The following is a 24,193-nucleotide window of genomic DNA, read 5'->3' on the forward strand; positions in this document are numbered from 1 at the left end:
AGGAGTTAATTTAATGTGTGATGTTAATAGGAAGACCTCCCTCTGCTATTAAAGTTCCTTACCATTTTATTAGCCAGATAACTTCATTTCTTGTGGTATGAGAGAAAACCCTGTGTCTTGTATTGTCTTCTTACAAGAACACTATGCCTGTAGGAGCCCTGACTTGACTTTCCTGCTTCTTATATGAATCAAATATTAATATCTCAATCTAGACTTTGCATTACTATTAATGAAGTGTTTGGCATTTGCCAGACATTTTGAAGAATAAACTATTTCAGGAATAAAGTCACTCAACTTTAAAATTTGTATTTACTTAGTATCTAAATCTGATTGATTGTGATAATACAGTGAATGAAAGATGATGATCTGAAGAAGCACAACGGTTCCAGTGAACGGACTTTGAAATCTTGTAAATACCTGAGCTTTAGTCAACAAATTAAATCTTTAAAGTTGTTTGTTTAAAGCACTGTATACAAGCCTTTTGCTCTTGTCCAGCATGTTAGAGATGCATAAGTATGGTTTTGATGTGTTTGACTCAAAAGATGGCATTCTGAGTGTTCTTTTCAGCATCTGTCTTGACTATTTTCCTTTGAGACTGTTGCTATGTTGAAACTTTCCTATAGATATCTCTTTTCCTTTTTTCTTTCCTGCTAGCTTTAGCTATAGTATGAAAGGACCATGCACTGAACCTGCTGTAAGTTAATTTTTTTACAAATTAATTGCCTCAGCCATTAGTGCATGCCTATGATCAGTGTCTCTTAACTCCAGCTAAGAACCATAACCCGTATTTTCTACAAGTCTTCATTTCACCTTGAACTTCTGCTAAACGGGTTGGAGATATGTATCCGTTATTACCTTGTTCATATGTGCTTTACCACATGGCAAGCTTTTATTCCACCAATCTTAAAACAATAGAGACTGACATAACCTAAATTTTTATTTGAGGGTTTAATATCCTAGGGTAGAGGTGGGCAAACTACGGCCCGTGGGCCACATCCGTCCCGCGGGACCGTCCTGCTTGGCCCTTGAGCTCCTGGCCGGGGAGGCTAGCATCAACCTTTCTCCTGCTGTCCTCCCTCCCCCTGCAGCCTCACCTCGCTGTGCTGCCAGCGCTCTAACTTGCCACTTCTGCCGGGCAGCACAGGTGGCATGGCTGGCTTCAGCCGGGTGGTGGGGCTGCGAACTCCTGCTGCTCGGAGCAGCGTGGTAAGGAGGTGGGGAGTGGGCTGGGAGGTGGGTTGGATAAGGGGCCCAGGGTCCCGGCGGGTAGTTGGGGCCGAGGGGCGGTTGGATGGGGCTGAGGGAACAAGGAGCAGGTGGAGTCTTGGGGGCCTGTCAGGGGGCGGGGGTGTGGATTGGGGTTGGGGCAGTCGGGACAGGAAGCAGGGGTCGGTGGATGGGGCGGAGGTTCTTGGGGGAGCAGTCAGGGGACAGGGAACGGGGGGTTGGACAGGGGGTGGTGGTTAGGGGCAGGGGATCCTGGGCGTGGGCAGCCAGGGGACAAGGAGCAGTGGGGGTTGGATGGGTGGGGAGCTCTGAGGGGAGCAGTCAGGGGGTGGTAAATGGGAGGGGGTGGATAGGGGACGGTGGCTTGGCTGTTTGGGGAAGCACAGCCTTTCCTACCCAGCCCTCCGTACAGTTTCACAACCCCAATGTGGCCATCGGGCAAAAAAATTTGTCCACCCCATCTTAGGGGTTAGCTATTGCAGTAGTTTTCCTTTCTGTTGGTGTCGGAGGATTTCATTGGAATTGAAAAACCAAGTAATGGCAGATGCAGTTGACTTTCCATATTTGTATGTGAGGCTCATAATATTGAGTAACCTGTAATGTAGCAGCTTAATAATGCAATACAACAGAACCTATTTTTATAAGCAGTTTGAATTTGTTTGGCACGGGGCTCACAGGGACAGACAACTCATTAAAACCTTAGTGTCGTGTCCCCATTCCCTCCCGTCTCTTCCCTCCCTCTTGTACGTGAAAAGACTTGTAATTGTTGGCCTGGGAAGTATCAGTAACTTGCTCACTTGTGCCAGTTGTTTTCAGTTTTCTAATTTCTGCAGTGGGCATTTAAATACTAACTTCTTTCAAGCCCTGACATTTGCAGAAAGAACATCAGTTTTGAAGGGAGGAAGGGGCGAGTACCGTACCTAACTTAAAATATTTCATTTTCAAAATAAATTACATTAAATAAATCTGACCAAAATAGGAAGTTCTAGTGACCCTATCAAATTATTAAAATGTTTGATTTAGTATAATTAATTGAGTGGTGACTGTTTGTAGACTTTGGCCTGGTCTACACTTGGGGCGGGGATCAGTCTAAGATACGCAACTTCAGCTACGAGAATAGCGTAGCCGAAATCAACGTATCATCTTAGATCGACTTAGAATCACTTACTTCGAAGTCCTCGCAGCGCGGGATCGACGGCCACTACTCCCCTGTCGACATTGTTTCTGCCTTTCGCCGAGCTGGAGTTCAGCAGTCGACAGGAGAGCGATCGGGGATCGATTTATTGCATCTACACTACAAGTGATAAATCGATCCCCGATAGATCGATCACTACCCACCAATCCGGCAGGTAGCGGACGTACCCTTAGAATACTTGCCTGCCTGTGCCAGTGAAGTACTTTGTTGTTTATCCTATATAACAAATAACTTGTATTGGCTGTACAGTGCTAAATAAGCTGGTTATATACCCTAGGAAACTTGCTGTGACCTTTTATATTGCAAAAATAATCTCTGTCAAAACAAGGGGCCTGATCCAATGCTTATGGAAGTCATTGACTTCAGTGACAGGTTTCAGAGTGGTAACCGTGTTAGTCTATATCAGCAAAAACGAGTCCTTGTAGCACCTTAGAGACTAACGCATTTATTTGGGCATAAGCTTTCGTGGGCCCATGAAAACTTGTGGCCAAATATATTTATTAGTCTCTAAGGTGCCACAAGGACTCCTCGTTGTTTGTTTTTATTGACTTCAGTGGGCTTTGAATACTATCTTAGATAGTGCCAAGTATGCTAAGATCCCTGGTGTCTTGTGTGTATTTTTAATAGCTGCATGCAGTATCAAGCTATTGTACTCTTTCAAATACAACTGTAAAGTAGATTGGAGAGTGCTTTCAAAAGCAACAATCCCTTATTAACTTTAAAAAATGCAATTTTGCCTTTAAAATTCTAGGTTACCTCTCACTCTACAGAAGGAAACCATTCTAAGCAGCTCAGAGAAGACTCAGTAGCCTCTTTTGCGGATGTGAGATGGGTTGCTCAAGAAGAAGGTGAAGTCTCTACAAGGCTCAGGTATGTTTTATTAAATCTCCTTGATTTCATCATAGGTTCCCCTCAAATCATAGCACTTGCTATCTAGAGTACTTAACACTACAGGTGTGCAAGCATTTCAGTATTGTGGGAGGGAATGGAGGGAAGAAACCAAAGTCAGGTTAACAGGATTATGAATGGAAGCGGATATGGGGCTTTGATCCAGGGAAGGAAGGCTCTGCACAAGATAATTCTAGTATTGCAGGCGCCCATATCACACTTGTGTCCCCACACAAACGCTCACTGTGATATGGGACCACTGTCAGCACTCTTGGGTTTTTTTGTTGCTGCACTTGCTTGAGTAGGGGTTATCGCTGCTGGTCCTGAACCACGTCTCTGTGGGATCACAGTGCTAAACCAGCAATGAGGTTTCAGCTGCATTAGGGCAGTTGATCCTTCTGGTGGTATCTCACAATATCTGACCTACCTCTACTGACCACTCTGGTTAAGGCTCTGCAGTGCAGAGCAGAGACACTTTTACTTGTAAAACAAACACACACACACTCTTGCATTTGGTATTTAATTTTTATAAGCATGAAAATGGGCAGGCAATGAATAGGGAACCACACTCATAGATGTAGGACAGGTACTACTGCAATGGTCAGGGAGTGTTTTTATGGGTATAGTGCTCTGTATACGCCTGGAATGAGATGGCTAATGTGGACACTGTATTATTACAGTTTGTGCTGGTGCAGGCTTCAGTGGCATATTCTTTCTAGAATAGACAAGGTTTCTGTTTACTTTACTTTAAATAAGGAGCATCTGAGGGCCCTGACTGATGGCTTTGGTATTCACAGATGTAGTAGCTTCCTCCAAAGGACACCTATTTTAAAAGCATGCATTTAGTGATTACCTCAGTGCCCTCCAACACAACTTGCTATAGTGAAATATTGCATAATAGGAATATGGCTGCAAGCCACTGTTAATTTCAGTAACTCAAAAGAGTGTAGCAGAAATCCATCAACTTGACTTTTCAGAGAGAAATCCCCTTTGATAGGTACACTCCAGCACAGGGAATGTCTGTTCAACTCCTGTGTAAGAGCTGAGTTATACAGTCGTTCAGCTTTATACTGTCAGTGGGAAGAGTAGCTCTTTGCTTCAAGGAAGCACCTATAGATTGTTGTGGGACTTAGGAGGTATTGTTAGTTAAGATTTCTATTTGGGGAGACCTCATCATGTAAAGTGGTCTTATCCTTCAGCTCAGAAGTTGATAGTTGGATGGCAAACCGTGAGTTTACAAGGTAGCTCTAAAAATTACTTCATTAGGCAGGGTCTTAAATTTGGCTTGTTACTTGTACGTGTGAAATATTTAACATTAATTACAGTAATGTCCAGTAGATGCTTTCAAACACTCTATAAAGGCAATCCCTGGTCCAAGAAGCCCACATAAGATATTTATTTGCAATATCTACTTCCCATAAAATTCTTAACAAGTTGTCCATTATGCAGGCTTATATGCCTATTTAAATACATATACATGCTTACAGAGGATGAGATCAACTTTATCTACACTGTCAAAAATAGATCTATTAACATCCTTGCACATCATTTTGTCCCCCATACACTGAATGCTATAGTCACATTTCAGACCTGTATTTTTCAAGTGGTAAATTCCAAATGTTCTACTGAAACAAATATATTTCAATAAACTTACTGTGCATCAAAGTACCTATAATATAAAACCCCTTTACAATATTTAAATAAGCTTTTTAAAAAAACAAATCAATTTGAAGTATTATTGAATGTTTTTCAATTAATCTGTGTGACTAAACTGCTGTTAAATCATGCCACTGAATTTTTGAGTTAAGTCAGCACTGAAGGAAGTAAAAATAACTTGGCAATAATAGCCCCAGGCCAGACAATGAGATTTATCACCTACGCACACTGAAATGTTGACTCTTAACAAGATATTTTATCAGTATGGATTAATTATGTTGAATAAATACTTCACATTCCAGTTGTACATAGCTAGTGTTCAACTGTTCTTTTGCGATACAAAATGAAGCTTTAAAAGCTGTTGGGGGAACCCAGGGGACAGGGCAAATCCAAGTTGCTACCCAGGATTAATGGTTCCAGGAACCCTATGAAAATCCTGCATTCTGTCCTGGGAGAATACAGCATTTATTTATTTTAATTTGCATTACCTTAAAAATAAGAACAGTCCTAAAACTATTAACATAAAATGTGCAATCTGGTGGCCCCCACCCAGTTCAAAAGTCAAAGTAATAATATTAAATAGGCAGGAACTGGGTCTTGCAGATGGCTGGTAATAGGATTTGAAACCTCCCCACATCTAGGTCACCAGTTCAGATGCTGAATGAAAGGAGGAGTGTTTTGTCTTAGTACAGCTCTGGGTGGACAGACATCCATGAATCCAAAAAAAACTGCACCTGCTCCTGTCTAGGCAGTATGTCTTCTGTGGATGTTGTTTCCATTGCTGTCAATACAGCACTTCTCGATAGTAATAAACATACAAATATAGTATGAATTACAGATATTGCAATAAACAGCAATTGGGGATTCTTTTGTCTGCAGTTAATTTACTTTTCTATGAAGGATGGACTAGCTGCAAAGCCTGAAACTTCCACCTTGTTTGCCTGTTATCCCTGGGTGAAGTTCTATGGCCTGTTAGGCAGGGGGTAAGATCCTAATGGGCCCCTTTCAGCCTTAAAAGACCCTATGAATCTCATGTGTGGGTTCTCTCCATTTAAATAGGAGCAAGGGCTGCAGATGTATTGGTTGGGCAGCCAATACCACTATAAGAGTACAATCGAAACCATGATTAAACTAGGGCCATGAATTGTGTAACTTAAAGCACATTCTGCAGATATTTCCAAAAGTCATATTTCTATTCAAAATTCTTGCCTCCACGTTTGACCAAGCAGTGCCACAGAAATTCAATATCCTGATATGCTTGAGGAATTGTAAGAATTCAAGTGGGAGTTAGTTAAATATATGGGCATTTCTTCTGCAGCTACAGTATCTTAGTTCATTCTTGTAATTCTCTGTCTCAGTAATTAGCATTAGTTGTATTATTGCCTTGAACAACATTTCTGGTACTTTGGTATCTAGCTTTCCTGCTTATTTGATAACCTCAGATCTTGAAACTTCCTATATTTTAATATCATAGTGTTAAAATATTCTGGATTTCTTTGGCAGGTATCAGATGGGATGCAGCAAACATAGCCTGTGTTTTCATTCCTTTACTGGTTACATGCCATGAAGGCAGAGACTCATAAAAAAAATTTTTAGTGCATGAGGCTTCTCTTCTCCCCTGTTCTTATTATCATACATGATTCTCCTACTAAACAGCTTTTATAACATTAAACTTTGCTGCAAAGCTTCATGCCCCGTGACAATTTGAGAACAAGAATCTGAAGAATCCTATCAAACTAGGGTTGTCCATGCAGCAGACGGCATAGGTGGAAAGTGGACTTTGTAGAACATGGAAAGCTGTTCCATCTCAAAAGGGAACAAATTGCATACAAAAGAATTCTCAGAGATGGAAAAAATCTAAAATTGTCAGTGATGGGCAAGTTTTTAAAGAAGCTTCATTCCAACATCAAAGCAAATAAACGTGAAAACTTAGAAGTAACTGCTGGCACAAGCCATTCAGAGGAAAAACAGATTGGAGCTAGAAAAATTAGTATTTATACCTAAAGAGTTTCAGATTGTCTTGCCAAGAGCTGAGTAATAGACTAGATGAAACTATTTTATGCACTGAATGTCAAAAACCCTATTATCTCTAACTTTTTAGTCTAACCCATGGGACTGCTAAAATTTGGCTTTTTGTAATTTAACATTTCAAATTTAACTGAAAGTATTCTAAGTATGGTTTTTCATCTTAAATTATTGTGCAGTATATTAGTGCTGCAATATCAGGTTGCAAACACTGCAGGGGAACATGTGTAAATTCCATTGGAAAGCTTTTTAATCACACAAAGCTTTTATAAAACAGGTCTAACTTGGTTTATTAATAAAAGTTTACTTTTATCAAACCTTAATTTTGGGCCTAACTTAACTTGATATTGTCCCTTTTAATAATAGTATTTACTATTTTGTTAGGCCGATTCACATACTAATTACTTTGATTATAAGCCCTTCCTGATATCTAGCCTGAATCTTGCCTTAGCTTAAATGTTTGTTCTCTTAATCATACTATTAAACCAAAGGTGGAATGTGTTCATATCAAGCTCTTTGTCGCTTATATAACTTGTATACCATAATTACCAGTAAATAAATGTCTGTAGCTCTACTAGGCTCTCAGTGTTTCTGAGGCAGCATTCCCAAGCACTCCTCCTCCCCCCGCCCCCAAAAAACAACAAAAAACAAAACAAAATCCTAAAACTTAAAACCAATGCCACTTCAACTTTAGGTTTTAGGGATCTATGAGTCAGATTCTGCCAGATGTTACTTGCAAGTATTCCATTGTGGGAAGTGGGAGATAAAAATACCAGACTTCTGAAGCAGGTAAGAAGATGGTTTACCTAAGGGTTTTTTGGTTCCTTTTTAAAAGGCCAAAAGTAAGTAATTTGGTTTTAAGATCAGTTCTTAATGTTTGGCTCAATGCTTACACTTAACTATTTTGCTCTCTCCTCTTAGCTGCTTGGTAGAAGCACTTAATACAGACCACAGCCCCGTGTGACAATTGTGTTGCTTTGTTACAGATCAGAAGTCTGGTCAAAATCGGCTCCACCTCGTCCACATGAACCATATTGCTCTGGAAGACTACCAAGTAGACAAGTGTCCTTACCAAACCCATTACAAGAAGAGCCAGCCCCCAAGGTTGTGGTGACCAAGAATGATGAAGCTCTGCAAAAAATCAGTGCTTTAGAAAATGAACTTGCCAGTTTAAGGGCACAAATAGCCAAAATTGTAATCTTGCAAGAACAGCAAAATCTGCCAGCAGGTATTAAAATCTGTCTGACTTTCATATCAAATTAGCTAAAGGGAATCTGCTCCTTTAAAACCGATTGACCGACGTGTAGGTATAATGAAGTCAGTTTTGTGAGATGTTGCAGGATTGAGAGTGAAGTTTGTAGGGTTGTAAGAAGCGTTAGCACCAAATTTCATTTATAGTGGTTGTACAGAGCCTCAGTGAGGCTTGATTCCAGGATCTCTCTGCTGTCTCACTGTGAAACTACAGTACAAAGTAAACTTGCAGGTGATGGGCAAAAGGCTCTTTTAAAAAAACAAAAATTCCATCTGGAGTTGTGGGATGGAAATTGAAAGCTGTGAGAGGAAAACTGTGTGTGCCCTTTACCAGCCCAGCTGTACATGAATGGGTTTATTCATATGCAATAGTGAACTGCTGTGGAAACCTAAAACTTGGATTGACCATGAGCCATAGTCATGTTATCTGACTTCCATTGTAAACAACAAATGGTGTTTTTCACCACTGAGTTATAGCTGATAGACATGTGCTTAGTGTGTAGTGGTGTGATGGCAACTCCCTAAAACTTGCCTGACTGGGGTTCTAAATTTATCTATTAAATATCAAATAGATGAGACTTCAGTTATTCACTACCCTAACCTTCTGCAGATCAAGTTTAGTATTAACTCCTCCTTCTGCCTAGACTTCACGTTATTTTCACTTAACACATTCAAGTGGGTTGGCACAGTATACTAACAGGGACCACACAGATGTTTCTCCAATTGTAGAGGGGGACCAAGACCTCCAGATTCTTTTATTTCTTCAAATGTTTGTGCAGAGTGTCTTGAGTTCTGAATTCTGTAGATAATTAGCATTTAATAGGGTTTCTACAACAAAGCTTGGCACAAAGATGAATGAAACCAAAGGCATAATATAACTGTAAGTATTAGAAGGATACTTAAGTCCCACAGAGTATCAGTAGGTATCAGTAATGATATGTCATGAGGTCTAGTGTCACTGAGATACTAATTATGCTTTTGGAATATAATACATAGCAGGTGTGTGGGAAAGCTGGGAATAGATATACCAATTCTTTCTTAGGCTTTAACCATTATATCATGAATGCTGGCTCTCCTGAAGAGGTTGTAGTTCAGTATCCAAATCTGTGAGTGAATAGGGAAATAATGTGACCACTATATGTGCCATTAACTCAGTGCACTGAAATAGTTTGAAAGATAATTGTTCCATTCCTCCTTTTGAAAGCAACAGTAGCCTGAAATTAACATACTTCTAAACATACCAAATTGCTAAAATGCTAATAATGACCTAAATAGCAAATGTCCTTGATTAATATTTTTTCTAGATGTGATTTTTCCTTCTGTTCGTTAGAAGGCTTTCAATCTAGATTTCAGTTTAAACAGTTCCTTTACCTCCCTCTTCTGGTAGAATCTGGCAACTGCTTTAAATATGTCAACGTTATACATCTGTCTCTCCCAGATAGTTGGTTTGGTTCACTTTTAAGATTAATTAAGGGTGGGTGGGTGAAGATTTTTGTTAAATAAAAATATGGTCCCAATTTGCATGAGCAGAGTCAGTGACTTCAATTCCATAGTCGTTTTTTAGAAACAAAATATTTGTGAAGTTCTCTCTGCCAGGACCAGTGTAATATCTTTGGAGACTCCTGTGATACTGACTTAATATTCACCTAAAGTGGTGCAAGAAGCTTTAATTTAAGATTTTTGTTACAAACTAATTGGTTCAGACAGTTGCCAGATTCTGCTCTTGAGGTTTAGGAAGGCTTTAAAGAAAAACATGGGTGGTAACAGAAACAAGGTGAAGACTTTTTAACTGGGATTCACATGACTTTTTGAACTCCGCCATTCAAGTTTAAGAATCTCATGTGAGAAGTCCTTCATTTCTGAAAATAATTAGCACGAATAACTACTGCTTATATAGGGGTTGTGATTACAGTCAATAAGCAATTTCATTTAGAATCTCGTCTTGACAAATGACAAGTATAATTGGAATTTTTACTTGGGATGCATTCATTGCTGTTGTCTGGCCAAACTGTTGTTAATGTGTGTAATTATTTCTAAACAATGATTTCTTCCAGGCACAGTGGCTGCCTTAAGAATGTAACTTTGCCTTTCAAACTATCTCCAAGCATCTCGAAATACTGATAGACCCCAAAAGGAGGCAGAGTTGGTGGAAACAGGTCCTGGTGTTGAACAAGTTTTGTTGGTTTGCCGTGGATGTACATCTGCTGTTATATCTGAACTAGGAACTGAACATCCTTTTGGAACAGTAATTAGCTGAGGTGGTTTTAATGCTTCATTTTTAGGTGGTTTAGGACTTAAACTGGGCCAGTAGGCTTGTGACAAGAACCTTTTGAGGAAAAAATAAATTGATATGTAGTAAATCTGTTACTTTTCAGAACACTTGATGTATCAAGCTTTCTTTAAAAGGGCATTTAGTTCTTACTGAGAATGAATGTCTTGGTATGTTTTAGCTGGATTAAGTCCTACTGCATCAGCTCCTGCACCAGCGCCGCCACCACCACCACCACCTCCTCCACCGCCTCTTCCAGCTTCTGGGGTACATCGGAGTATGTCTGCTATTGATCTCATTAAAGAGCGGAAAGGAAAGAAAATAAACGCCGGACAGACTTTGATAGATAATGGTCCAAAGAAGCCTGAAATACCAAACATGCTAGAGATCCTCAAAGACATGAACAGTGTCAAACTGCGCGCAGTGAAAAGGTGAGTACACAATAATTTGTGTAATTTGATTAATGCACAGTGTAAAGCCTTGCTCAGTTGTTTTCATGGAGAAACATTTGAATTTTGGCCTGTTGCTGATCTAGCATTTGAAAGGCAACACAGGAATGCAAAGATGCTCTAACTTCATTCTAAAGACTTGCTGTGTGACTGTTAATTTCCCTTTCCCTTTGAAGACCAGCAGAAGGCACAAAATGCAAATCACCTGACCCGACTGATCCTGTAGCACTAATAGCTGAAGCTCTCAAAAAGAAATTTGCTTATCGATACAGAAGTGATAACCAATGTGAAACTGAAAAACAGATTCCAGAGTCTGAAACAAAGGCAACATCTGAAATGATGCTGGTGAGTATTGAAATTCTTGACACATCACAGGGTTCAGTCCTACATACGTTGAAGCCAATGTAAATTTCTCTTTAAAAACCTTAGATGGCTGTCAGACCAGCTCCATCTCCACAAAACCCCAATAAGCATTCACAGGTGTGCCACATATTGCAACATAGACATGGGCAATGTAGCCAATTCTCATTCTTTTGTAATATAAATCTCAGAGAATTTGTGTATCCAGGAGCTAGGACTTTATATGAGAGAATCACTTTTTTTTTTTAAATGAAAGTCTTGAGCCCTCATAGTTGTAGAGAGAATCCATAAAATATCAACCATAAGGATTCACGTCAAAGGCAACCTGAAATGTTTGTGTGCTTTTTCTGTTTGTAGCAAGCAGCAACCATGCGTCCTGTGGCACCTTAAAGACTAACACATGTATTGGAGCATAAGCTTTCGTGAGCGAATACCCACTTCATCAGATGCATACTTTTCTGTTTGTGTGTGTTTAAATGACTTTGGGGCCTGACTTCTGATTTTTTAACGCTTAGTGTTGGCAATACTGCACGTGCCTATTGGGAATAGGTAGACAATTTAATGAGAATCCAGAAAGCTTGACCTGTTCATCAGCAGTGCTGGGGAATGGAGAGACTGTTGTCATTTAAAGCACTGCAGGGGGCAAGTTTATCTAGGGCTTCTGCTGACCAGGTAAACCATGAGCATGCTAGCAAGGTTTTATTGCATCACTAAGACTTTAAAAGGCAACCAGCTTCCATTTTAAAAATAAATAAATTAAACATGGTGCTGGGAAAACTCAAGTTGTGTTTAAAAATGATTGAAGTAAAAGGGTTTTTCTCCCATGTTAAGTTTCAAGTAGTGCATGCAATGCATCTATCAGTATTTCTAGTTACAACACTTAGAATAGGAATCCTTTCATGTTTTCCCTTTTTTTTTATTCCCGTTAAATCCAGTTTTGCTGGGCAGTAAACGTTGCCTGTAGTCTGGTAAACAGTCACTGAGCATTGTGAGACAGAAAAGAACAAATAAGTGATCAGATTAATCTCTTGCACTTCACTCAGCTTGAAAAACAAAAATGAAAACAAATAGCAAAAGAGGCAGAAAGCATAATAACCTTACTCATACAGCTGGTTGTGTTCTGGGTCTGATTGGGGAAGAACTAGATTACCAACCATAAGCATTCAAAAATCAGGTGACTTAAAAAATCCCAACCTTTATTATTTTGTTTTATGTCTTGAGTTTTTGGGGTGCATTCAGGTAACATTTGCAGGTTCTTTTCTACAACCATGAGGGCTATATTTTTTTGTAACAAGGGCTGAGATTCTTACTTGATTACTTGCCTCCAGGAGCTGGGGATTTTAAGAGAACAAATCTCACAAGACTTCAGAGAAAATCATGAGTTAATATTTGGCTTGTGGCATGGAATGTTCATTATTACTTCCACTTTGTGGTCCATCTTTTGTTGGGGCAAGGGACTTGATTGGATAGTAAACATCAGAGGCTAATGGAACTGGAGAGTTGCTGGAAGCCTTTGACAGAGAATATTGTGGTGGTGACAAACACTAGTTGTGGTCTAATAACATTTTTAACCTTGGACAGCCTTTCCCCGCCCCCAAGTCTGGTCCTCACATTTCATTATACGTGGTTTACAGAGGACTTGGAACAGATGAGATTGTTAGCACTGATGGCAAGAGTGCCTTTGTGGATTCTGTGGTGCAGAAAAAGTCTCAGTCAGCAGATTTGTTCTGGGAGCGGAGTCATCTGGTTAATCTGAGTAACTTCACTCAGTTCCTGATATGAGTTTCCCCTGTGAGACAATTTCTAGTTACTTTGTGGGTAGGATTCATCTACATCAAATCCAGTTTGCATCCATGGCAGCAAGGGAAAGCAGACAAATGATGGGTGGCCTCTGCTTGAGTTCCCGGAGCACTTATGAATTTGGATTATAAAATGATGCAACAATTTCCAGGATCTGTACGTATTGTAACATACATGTTTTTCCTTTTCAGTTTGGACCACACTTGCTGAAGCCTACAGGAAAAATGAAGACTTTAATTGAAAAATCTTAACTATTCTTATATCATTACAAAAGATTATCCAGCTACTTTTATTAGAAATCAATGTTATGTAGTAAGTGTCTCTTGGTATTTAGTGTCCTCCTACAAAACAAAACAAAAAAAAAATACTGGCCTAAAATTATTAAAAACATAGTGCCTTTGTTTTACATTTTGAATTCTAGAGGTACTTGTCCGTATGTGACTTTTAACAAGGAGGTTGAGTTGAGAGACAGTACAAGTTTTTAAACCTATAAACTTTAAAATCTAGCTTTCAATACCTAAAATACTAAGACTTTTCGGTGGTGGTTTTATTTTAACACTAATTTATCTGTACAGATGGTTTTGTATGCATGACTGACAGTCTTCAGACAGTTTGTATAACTGATAATAATGGGAATGAAGTACTGTCAAGTTACTGTCAGTCATTTTACTCTCATGTAATACCTGATGTAACAAGTTTCTTGCACTGCAGCATTTAGTTTGAGACTAGCAACTTCTGTTCCAAATGAGATCTCATTAGTTTAACACAGCTTTGGCTGGTTTTAGCCTGAAAAGCATAAACAGCTCATGCAAGGGTATGTTTAGTTAATAATGATGGAGAAAAAGATAATCTCTAAGCTTCATTGATTTTACTTGTTACAAAGCTGAGTGGTATGGAATAGAGCATTTCAGAAATAGCAAGATTTCTCAAATGAGACTGCCCTTCTCTCAATGCAGAATGTTCCGTTTCCCCTCTCTTTGCCCCCCAATATATATATATAGCGTCTTAAAAGTGAACTTGATCATCTTGAGCAACTGGCCACAGCTAGCTTCAGTTCTCTGTCAAAAGGTAGACCAGTGTGTGTGAAATAGGGTAGAACAGCAGCGTAGATTAAAATACTTCAGACAGAATGTCAGGGTATGTGTCGGAGTGAGCAAATGTGGAAGTCTGGGAAGTTACAGTAGTAGAGATGAGAAGAAATGGAGTGCTTATAAATGAACTGTAGGGTGTTTGTCAGTAAAATCTTACTGCTTTCGGAGGCCATGATCTCAGTTGCAGCTGGGGAGTGCTTGACACACGAGAGATGTCTTTACCCTCTACACAGTTAATGGGGAGGTCTTGTGCTGGGTTAGCCCTCAGCGTAAAGCAGAAGAGACTGAATGGTACCCTTATTTGTGCTAACTGCCCATGGCCCCAAGGTAATATTTCAGCAGCCAGGGATATCCTGACTACAATCCCTGCACTAGCTCCAGGGAAGCACTGGTGTAGGAGATCCTAGACAGGCTGGGTCACCTGAGGAGCACCTGGGGAAATCCTCTAGGCACCTTTTCATATTGCAGCTTTGTCTTGCCTGATCGGCACCAAGGTGGATCATCAGGGGGAAACCATGAGTCTTTTTGTACACAAATGCAATCCAGTTTTCCCAAGTGTTGGAAAAATTGGGTAGAAAACATTCTGGCATTCACAGGACTAACAAGCAGGAACACAACAGAACTAGCTTGGCTACATATCAAGTAAACTGACAAGAAGTTTCTTTTGAATGTGAATAAATACAAGTAGAGAAAGTGGGTCAGCAATCTCATTCTGAAGGAACAGTTGGCTACTGGAGTTGTGATGCAAGTGCTTGTTCTGGAACCTTTTTTTTTTTTTCTTCTTCAACTACTGGAAAAGTGCAGCATTTTCCATCCACCCTAAGTTATTGAAGATGATGTGTAAAGCATGCTAGTCAGTATTAACAAATTGAGATTTAAATAGTGTGATCAAGGGCTTTTATTTCTGATGTAATACTTGAAAGTGCTGTATTTACAAAGCTGTTAAAAGTTAAAAAAAATGGATAAATGTTTTAACTAAAAATTCCTCTCTTTCTTTGCTCTTCTAAATACTTTGAACAGTATTTTTTCCAAAATCACTTTACTTGGTCTCCAAAGAGTTATTTGTATTTAGTGCTATACTGAGATGTACAAAATAGAAAAAACAAAATGCTGACTTGACTTTGGCAGTGTCTGTCTTGATCACCTGGGCATTAGTTGGCTGCCTTTGGGGGGAAAATGGTCACTTGAAAACAAATTCAGAAGTGGTAGAGATCTGAAGAGAGTCTAGCTGCATCCTCCCAAGATATTTAAAAGTATCCAGCTCCAGTATGGCACTTTACTCCTATGTCACAGGATTAGTGTATGCTATGGAAAACTGCTACTCCTGCACAGCAGCGTGGTGGAAATAGGGAAAAGCAGTGCATTTTAATTTGAAGTGCAGGTGCTTGTTCTGTTCAAGCAGTGGAGTTGTGGAAGCAAGTGAGCAAAGGATACTTCATTTTTACTTTTGGTGCTTAAGTATGGATTCTTCCAGACTTCCTTCCTCTTTAGTTATGTAGAGGAGTTCAGAGATCCATTTCTCAAAAACATTGATTAGCATTTCCTTCCCCTCCTCCACAAGACTTTTCTTCCAGACCCCTCATACTCATCGGTAACCATGCTTTCAGGTGGGTTAGCCTGTTTTTCGTGTCTTCACACGTGTAGAGGTTTGCAAGTCAGCAAGTTCCAACCAATGATATACAATCCAAGGTACCTTTCAATGGATCATTCTATCTCTACTTCCATCCAGCACTTAAGTGTCCCCGGAACTCACAAAACCCCTGTGTGTTTTGGCACCTAAACTCAGTGCCTAAATTTTTGCTGAAAAAGTTCTTAAGTGCTTAAGTTTTTTTTTGCCTCTGGGCACGTGCACTGGTGCCTCATTCTAGGCAGCCAGACACTCATGCCCTGGCACGATCTACAAAACAGGGAAGATAAACATTCATCTGCAGGGCCCAATCCAGAAGTCATGCTCTGAGGCCACCTAGCAGTTCAGGGCCCATTCAAGCTGTGGGAGGACGTGTTGTGAGCCCAGTAGTTAGATCACTCTTGCAGGATTGTGTAGCTCAATTTTGCCCTCTACCTGATAGGAGGGAGCTATGGGGAAAAGAAGGATTAACAGTTATTGCCAACCTCTCCAGAAAAAGCAGCAAAGAATCCTGTGGCACTTTATAGACTAACAGAGGTGCTGTTAGTCTATAAGGTTCTTTGCTGCTTTTACAGATCCAGACTAACACGGCTACCCCTCTGATACTCTCCAGAAAGTGTGCAAATGATTGGGTTATTCTGATGTAGGTTTTCCTCCTGCTCTCCTGTTGAAACTATCTAGGGTGTATAAAGTCATGGGGCCCGAGAGAGAAGAGAATGAGTAAAGCTGGTGGTTAGGACACTCCCAGTGGGTGACCCAAGAGCCAGTTCCCCTATTCCAGTGAGTATGTATTTATACACAGTGGAACAGCTTCAACCAGAGATTTGAGGAAGACCCATTGCAGACTAGTTCTCAAATGGTTAGGGCACTGAGAGGTGAAAGACCCCTGCTCAGATCTCTTCTCCCTCTGCAGGCAGGAGTCAACCCAGGCCTTGCACATACAGGGGGAGTGCTCTGACAACTAGGTTAAGTTAAGGTGGGCAGCAATCCTCCTTATTTCCACACCCCACCCTCCCAAAAAATGTGCCTGACTCCAGGAGCGGGGCAGGGAAACACAGCTCTAGTCAGCATCTCCCATTGAGTAGTTTAGGCAGGCAGCTGCCTATTGTGGTGGCTTCCAGGTTTCTAACCTAGACTTTAGGAATCCCAGTGTTTTTCTCGGTGCCTACAAGCTAGGCACTGTAATGCCTATATCCTATTATGAAGCTAGTCCATATTGTTAACCTTGTATTTTGCTTCCTCACACCCACCAAAATCAGGTTAATATTTACCTTCATATTGCACTGCCTATAGAAACAGTATCTTAAGGTTTGTAACATAGTTCCCACTTTACTAATTTCATAACCCATGAGAATCAAATTACAACTGAAATATCTCATTTGACAATCACAATTTATTAAATCTCTAGCATGTGTAACTAAGTAACACAATGAAAGTTTACAAAAGGGCATTTAAATATTTTGCACTTGTAATGCACAGAGGCAAGGCTTAGGCGCCACAACTGAACTCTGAACCTTCTCTTCCACTAAACAAGTCAGTTAATTTGTTTGTTTAAATTAGTTAACTGAGGGCTATCATTGAAAATCCCAGCCTAAAATTTTTAAGTACTGGAAGCTGTCCTTCCACTACATGGAAGGCTGGACTTGTGGTTTCAAAGGAAGCTACAAGTGCCCTTACTCCTGAACCGTAACTCATGGTTTCTTTGCAATCAAATATAAGGTGCTATTTTTCACACACCCATCTACAACTGAGGAAGGTGCATAACAGAGGAAGTCACTTGCCAACGGTCAAAGAGCACATGGGTTCTATGCATGGAGTCAAACACAAAACTAACAAAGCCTAGACTTGTATTCCCTGCTTTCCATCCTTCCCCCTCACACAGTGATACATATACAAGCGTGACAGTCAGAGCCAAGCATTCTTAAGTAGGAGTGTTCAAATTAAGGAAATTCACTGTGGACCTCACCATACAGAGATATGCCTTATATCTAAAGCTTGGATTTAGCTCTACATGCAATTTTTCCACAGCTTAGGGGCAACTAGATCAGGTGTTTGGGGTTAGCCCAGCAGTTCTCAAACTGGGGGTTGGGACCCCAAAGTGGATTGTGACCCCATTTTAATGGGGTTGCTGGGATGATCGTTAGACTTGCTGGGGTCCAGGCTTCAGCAGCAGGGCTCAGATTACAGTGCCTCCCCCAGCCCAGGGCTGAACCCCTTGCACTTTGCCCCACTTCTTCCCCCCCTTAGGGTGCCACATCTTGGGGGCCCACCACACTCAGGGTCATGTAGTAATTTTTGTTGTCAGAAGGGGGTTGCAGGTCAATGAAGTATGAGAATCATTGGCGAGTTTGGAATCAAGGTTTTGTTTGGGCCTGTTTCCAGTTGCAAATGGGTAAAGGACTACACTCCTAGAGTTGGAAAAAAGCTTCCCTTAGTAGGTTCCAGTACTAACAACTTAAGGGGGGAAAGATTGGAAAGTAACCGTCTTGGGATAAAAACTGAACAGGGGATTCAGAAAGGGGAACTGAGGTACTGAGTGTTGTAGCACTTACTTACCTTTTTGGCACCTATTACCATTCACATCCTTGAGTTAAGCACCCAGGTTCTTTATATAATGCATAGGGAGAGCTGGGCTGCTAAGAATGAGGTTCACAAAAGCAAGCCTGCTGAGCAAGGAGCCACCTAAGCCAAATACTAGGAAATGCCAAGGAGAGGAGTGTAGCCTAAGACTCACCACTCAAAGGGATTTAGAAGCACAAGTTTTGGCAACAGGGAGCAACCTCCCTCCACTTGGTATTCAGAGCCATGAACCCTCTATGGGAGTTAAGTAGGTAAACTGTCCCCCTCACTCACTCACCATGTGGGAGACCCAGGTTGAAGTTCCCCCCTACTGTGCACCGTAGAGAACGGATTAGAACTTGGGTCTCCCACTTCATTGTCCAGTGGCTTGGGTACGTGGCAGAGAAGTATTCTGGGCTCACACTGGTCAGTGAATGTGTTCCACTGTGTATAAATAACTATTCATTGAATCAGCTGAGCACCCTAGCCACCAGTTACTCTGAATATTCATTGGACCAGAGACCAAAGTATATGCAGTGGGATACCTCCAACAGGAGACACAGAAACCAGCTCCAGAATACCCCAAAGCCCAGGAGTTAGGACACTCTCCTGGAAGGTGGGAGACCCTATGCCACATCAGACATGGTGGGAATTTGAACCTCAGTCTTCAGCCTCTTAGCATGCTAATCACTGTGATAAAAGTTAAGGCAGAATGCACCACCTCCTCCAGAATCTTTTGTGCTGGTTTGTGTGTGCTCTAAGCACATCTTCCAGATCAGGCCATGAATGCAAGAGAGGAAGGGACAGAGATGGAAGGTTGCCTGTAACTGAAGGTTCTTTGAGATGTGTGGTCTCTCTGTTCCACCAAAGGCTATGCACCAGCTCCATGTGCCTGGAGTCAGAGCTTTTCAAAGTAGTAGCGTTCATCGGTACATGCATGTGCCCTTGCATTGCCTCGTGTTTTCACCTGAGACAAAGGGCAGGGTGGACTGACCACATCTTCAGGTCCTTCTCCACTGGAGATCTACCAGATCTGCAGCAGAGAGGAAGGAGGTTGGAATTGGAATACAGATAGGGACCACGCGTCTTGAAGAACCTCCAGTTACAGGTAAGTAACCTCCCCTGCTTCGAGTGATGGTCCTCATTGTATTTCATTGAGGGTGATTAATAAGCAGTACCTAGCTAGGAGGAGGGTGCAAGGAAGATGATGGAATTGTGGGAGAACTGCTGCGCCAAACAGAATCATGCACTAGAGCATAATGAGCAGAAAATGTGTATACTGAACTCCACATGGCCACCTTACATATGTCCACTAGGGACTCGTCTTGAAACACCATGGTACTTAATTCCTGCACTCTCATGGAATGGGCCCAGATCCCATCTGGTGGGAACTGTCCTAATAGTTGATAGCAGAGCATAATGGACCCTGAGGCCCACTTTCAGATTCTCTGAGTGGGGATGGCCTGTTCTTTAATTCTCTCTGCTATAGTCTGGTAACTAATAGTCTGGCAGACTTCTGCAAAAGCTTCCTCCTTTGTAGGTAAAAGGTCAGGATCCTATGGACAACGAGGGAGTGAAACTGCCTTTCCTCATTCAATGCATGTTGTTTAGGAAAGGAAGTTGGCAAATGTATGGGTTAGTTGAGGTGGAAGCAAGAAAACACTTTCAGTAGAAATGGGATGGAAACGCAGCAAAACTTTATCCTTATGAAATGTGGTGAAAGGAAGGTTTGCCTTCCTGGCTCCCAGTTAGTCAACCCTCCTTGCAGAGGTGATAGCCACCAGGAAGGTGACTTTTATGGAAAGAAGAGAAAGACAGCAGGAGGCCAGGGGTTCACAAAGGGAGAGGTCATTCATGACATAAGGACTAGATTGAGGTCCCACTGAGGAGCAACAGGTTGAATGGGCCTTCCAGAGTTCGTCAGTTAAAGGGTGGGTAAAAACTGAGAGGGTGAAGAGCGCCCACAGCCACAGTGTGTACCTTGATGGAGTTGAGAGTGAGTCAAGAGGCCTTCAGCTCTCCAGCCCTCCTGAGCAGGAACTTGCATCAGGACCACGGATGGGAGTTCAACAATTCTATCTTCCATAGCATCTGGCAAACCTGAGGTCTCCCAGAGGCATACCTCTTTGCTTCTCCATCCAATGCAAAATGTTGCCTTTTCTGCTCCAAGGGAGGAAACAGTCACACTTCATTGGGAGATGCCCTGATAACACCATAGCCCCATATACTGCTATATGCTTACCCACTTCTACCTCTGATTCTCAAAACCTTACTCAAACTGTGACAAGTAAGAACAACGATTATCCTCGTAGCACTCTCCTGGCCAAGATAAGTGTGTACTCAAACCTCATTCTGGCAGTGCCTCTCTAAGTTCATCTCAGGAAGGATCTCCTATCACAGAACTCTGAGACTCTGATCCATCCCAACCCCCTTTTCCTGAACCTGAGCGCATGGTTCCCAGATGAGTCTCGAGGATGGAGCTAACCTGTTAGGAGAACTGACTGGATCTTATCCAATCTGGAAACCTAGTACTTGCAAAACTTAACTTCAAAAGGCCAAATGTTTCAATTTCTGGTGTTCTCTTCACTATTCTCAAGCATCAGATATTCTGCTCTCCAGAATCCTATACTTACCTGTCTAATTTGAAGATGAGGTCTATCAATGAGCTCAGTCAGAGTACATTTGGCTGCTATCACAGCCTTCCACTCACCTATCGATAGCATCTCAGTTTTTGCACATCCCACTAGCTCCAAATTCTTTGAAGGCTTTCACAACTTGTTTTCCCTGTATGGCCCCGGCCACCCAGTGGGACCTTAATTTGATTTTCGGTGGCCTGAGGAAATCTTCATTTGAACCAATGACTGCCTGTTTTCTCCTCCACGTCTCCCTTAGACTTGATTCCATACAGCTATCACTTCAGCTTGAAAAGTGATAGACCCTGCTCTTAGGAAGACCTGCCATTTACCTTCTATAAAAGACAAGATTACACTGTGTCCCCATCCTCGCTTCCTCCCCAAGGTGTCTCTGTAATTCCATATTAATTAAGAGATCCATCTACAAGTGCTTCACTCAAAGCCTCAAGCCTCCAGAGAGGAGGCCAGCCTACATTACACTAGAGTCAGAAGGACTCTCACCATGTATCTTTATAGAACTAAGACCTTCCAGGCCTCTCCTAGATTATTTGTATCATTTGCAGAGAGGATGATGGGACAACCCAATTCCACTCAAAGACTGTCAAAGAGGGTTTGAGGTTGCATTTTACCCTGTTACAAATCTGCTGGGATATAGCCCTCCTTACAGAGTAACAGTGCACTCCATTAGAGCCTAGTCCGTATCTGTAGCTCTGCTGAAAGACAACCCCATAACAGAAATCTGTAGGACTGCAACTTGGTCTTTCATCCTGACCTTTGCCAAGCATTACGCCATCTTACCTGCTTCCAGGGATGATACTACTTTTGGCAGTCCTTTGAACAGTCAAACCTCCTCACTGAGTTACTGCCTGGGAGTCTCCTACAGTGGAGCACCCATAGGAACATATACTCAGAAAGGTTACTTGCCTTACAGTAATTTGAGTTCTTTGAGGTGTTCTGTCCCCATGGGTGTTCCACCTCCCTGCCCTCTTTCCCCTTTGCTGTGGAGGCTCTACTTTGTGGTCAAAAAGGAACTGAGTGGTGGTGGGTCCATGTGCCTCCTTACATGCCCTCATTGGAGGCACAACATGCTGCTGTGTCTGCAGGCCCGCAGAAACTGCTCTGCATTCTCCGGTAGAGAGTACGTGGGTATGCGTGCAAGCTATGGTAGAGCATCCATAGGGACAAAACATGTTGAAGAAATCAAGTTACTGTAAGGTAACTAACCTTTCCTTCCTTTGAATCGCTCAGTGTCATGTCTCACTTTCAAATAGCCTTTTTGCAAGCACCTTTTAACGCTAATGACTAATCAACAGTGGGCAGAAACAATGTGAAGGAGAGATTTCAGTGCACATTTTCAGAGATCTCCAGGGAAAAAATAGACCTTCCTTAGGTTAAAAAAATACTCCCCCCATTCCCTTTTTAATCATGAAGTAAACAGCAATGCCATTAAAAAATTCTCTTCAGGTCACTTAATGTTGAAAATCAGTGGTTCCTAAACTTTACTGGTTCATATACCACCTTCCTAAAAATTGGTATTTAAAGTACCACATGCAAATTTCACTTAGCGAACATTTACTTCAAGCCTAATAGGCTTAACTGGACTCTATAGTAAAATAAATGCCTAAGGAAACCTAAAATGTTCAACTATAAATAAGAGTGGCCAAAAAACAAAAATCCATTTTGCAAAAAACTTGAGGTTTTGACATTTGTTTTCAGTCTGAGGAAGAATAAAACGGAGACCCTTTGAGGGTTTTCATTGAAAAACATAGACCACACCCAGTAATAACCATAGCCCAGTCGTTAGAGCACTCAGCAGAGATGTGGGAGACCCATGTTCAAGTCCCTAATCTAAATCAGGCAGAGCAGGAACTTAAACCTGAGTCTCCCACATATCTGTGGTAAGTGCCCTAACCACTGGGTTATTGGATATTCTGGGGTAGGAATATATTCATTCTGGAATTGATCAGAAATTCCATTGTGAACCCAAGAAACCTTCCCAATGGAAGTTTCATATCCTCAAAATTTTCATTTAGACAAGTCATCATTTTCCAAGTAAAAACATTTCAAAAAGTTTCAGACCAGCTCTAATTATAATGTCCATTTTACACATCTCTGGTTTTCAGACAGCACATCACAAAGGAACATGATGAATCAGCCATTATTATGTCTTTCACATTACTCAAATTACAGGAAACTATTAAATATGTCATAAATGACGTGGTGATGTATTTTAGTATGTGCCACCGAACTATATTCCATGGCCCAACTTTAACCCGTCTGAAGTACATTCCAAGTTCCCGATAATTCTTATTTGGATTGTTGTTGAACGCAAGCCACAGTTCATTTTGCTTCCTGTTTACAAAATGTAAATCAGTGGTGCCCAATCTTTTTATGCCCAAGATCACTTTTTGAATTTAAGGGCAAACCAGGATCTACCCCGCCCCTTCCCCAAAACCCCTTCAAACTCACTCCATCCCCCCACCAGTCACTCGCTCTCCCCCACCCTCACTTTCACTGGGCTGGGGTAGGGGTTTGGGAGGGGGTGTGGGCTCTGGGCTGGGGCCGAGAGGTTCGCAGTGTGGGAGGGGGAAGGGGTTGGGGTGTAGGACGGGGCGTGGGGTGCAAGCTCAGGGAGGGATTTTGGGTGCAGGAGGGGGCTCTGGGTGGAGCAGAGTGTTGGGGTGCAGGAGGGGGTACAGGATGCTGCTCTGGTAGGGGGGGTCAGGGCTGGGGCTTGGGGTGCAGGAGGAGGCTCTGGGCTGAGCAGAGTGTTGGGGTGCAAGAGGGGGTACAGGGTGCTGGCTCCAGCAGGGAGCTCAGGGCTGGGGGTTGGGATGCGGCCTCCCGCTGGGCAGCACTTACCTCCGGCGGCTCCCGGTTAGTGGCGCAGCAAGGCTAAGACACTGCCTACCCCGGCCCCACGCCGCTCCTGGAAGGAGCCAATGCGCCCCTGCGGCCCCTGTGGGAGGTGGGCAGTGCATGGCTTCATGCACTGCCCCGCTCTGCAAGCACTGCCCCCGCAGCTCCCATTGGCCACAGCTCCACGCCAGTGGCGTAGCCAGGTGGAGGGAACAGGGGGAGCAATTAAAAAAAAAAAAAAAAAAAAAAAAAAAAGGCACCACCTGCTGCCGTGCTTTTACTCACCCGACGGCGCTCCAGGTCT

The 24,193-nt window shown here is 42.0% G+C and overlaps 1 protein-coding gene across 4 annotated transcripts in view; it reads left to right on the forward strand.

Moving 5' to 3' along the window:
* MTFR1 (mitochondrial fission regulator 1) overlaps window positions 1-15,330 on the forward strand; it is a 35,455-nt gene extending 20,125 nt beyond the window's left edge. For 2 of the 4 annotated variants that reach the window (XM_050941181.1, XM_050941182.1), the window contains exons 4-9: window positions 655-694; window positions 3,174-3,292; window positions 7,978-8,219; window positions 10,693-10,942; window positions 11,137-11,305; window positions 13,312-15,330. In XM_050941181.1, coding sequence (XP_050797138.1) covers window positions 668-694; window positions 3,174-3,292; window positions 7,978-8,219; window positions 10,693-10,942; window positions 11,137-11,305; window positions 13,312-13,371 — 867 coding nt within the window. In that variant the 5' untranslated portion in view covers window positions 655-667 and the 3' untranslated portion in view covers window positions 13,372-15,330. The remainder of the gene's footprint in view (window positions 1-654; window positions 695-3,173; window positions 3,293-7,977; window positions 8,220-10,692; window positions 10,943-11,136; window positions 11,306-13,311) is intronic. The other 2 variants (XM_050941179.1, XM_050941180.1) reach the window with 1 other exon arrangement.
* The last annotated feature ends 8,863 nt before the right edge of the window (window positions 15,331-24,193 follow it).

The sequence above is a fragment of the Gopherus flavomarginatus genome, chromosome 2 (assembly GCF_025201925.1).
Source record: "Gopherus flavomarginatus isolate rGopFla2 chromosome 2, rGopFla2.mat.asm, whole genome shotgun sequence".
Lineage (NCBI taxonomy): Eukaryota > Metazoa > Chordata > Testudines > Testudinidae > Gopherus > Gopherus flavomarginatus.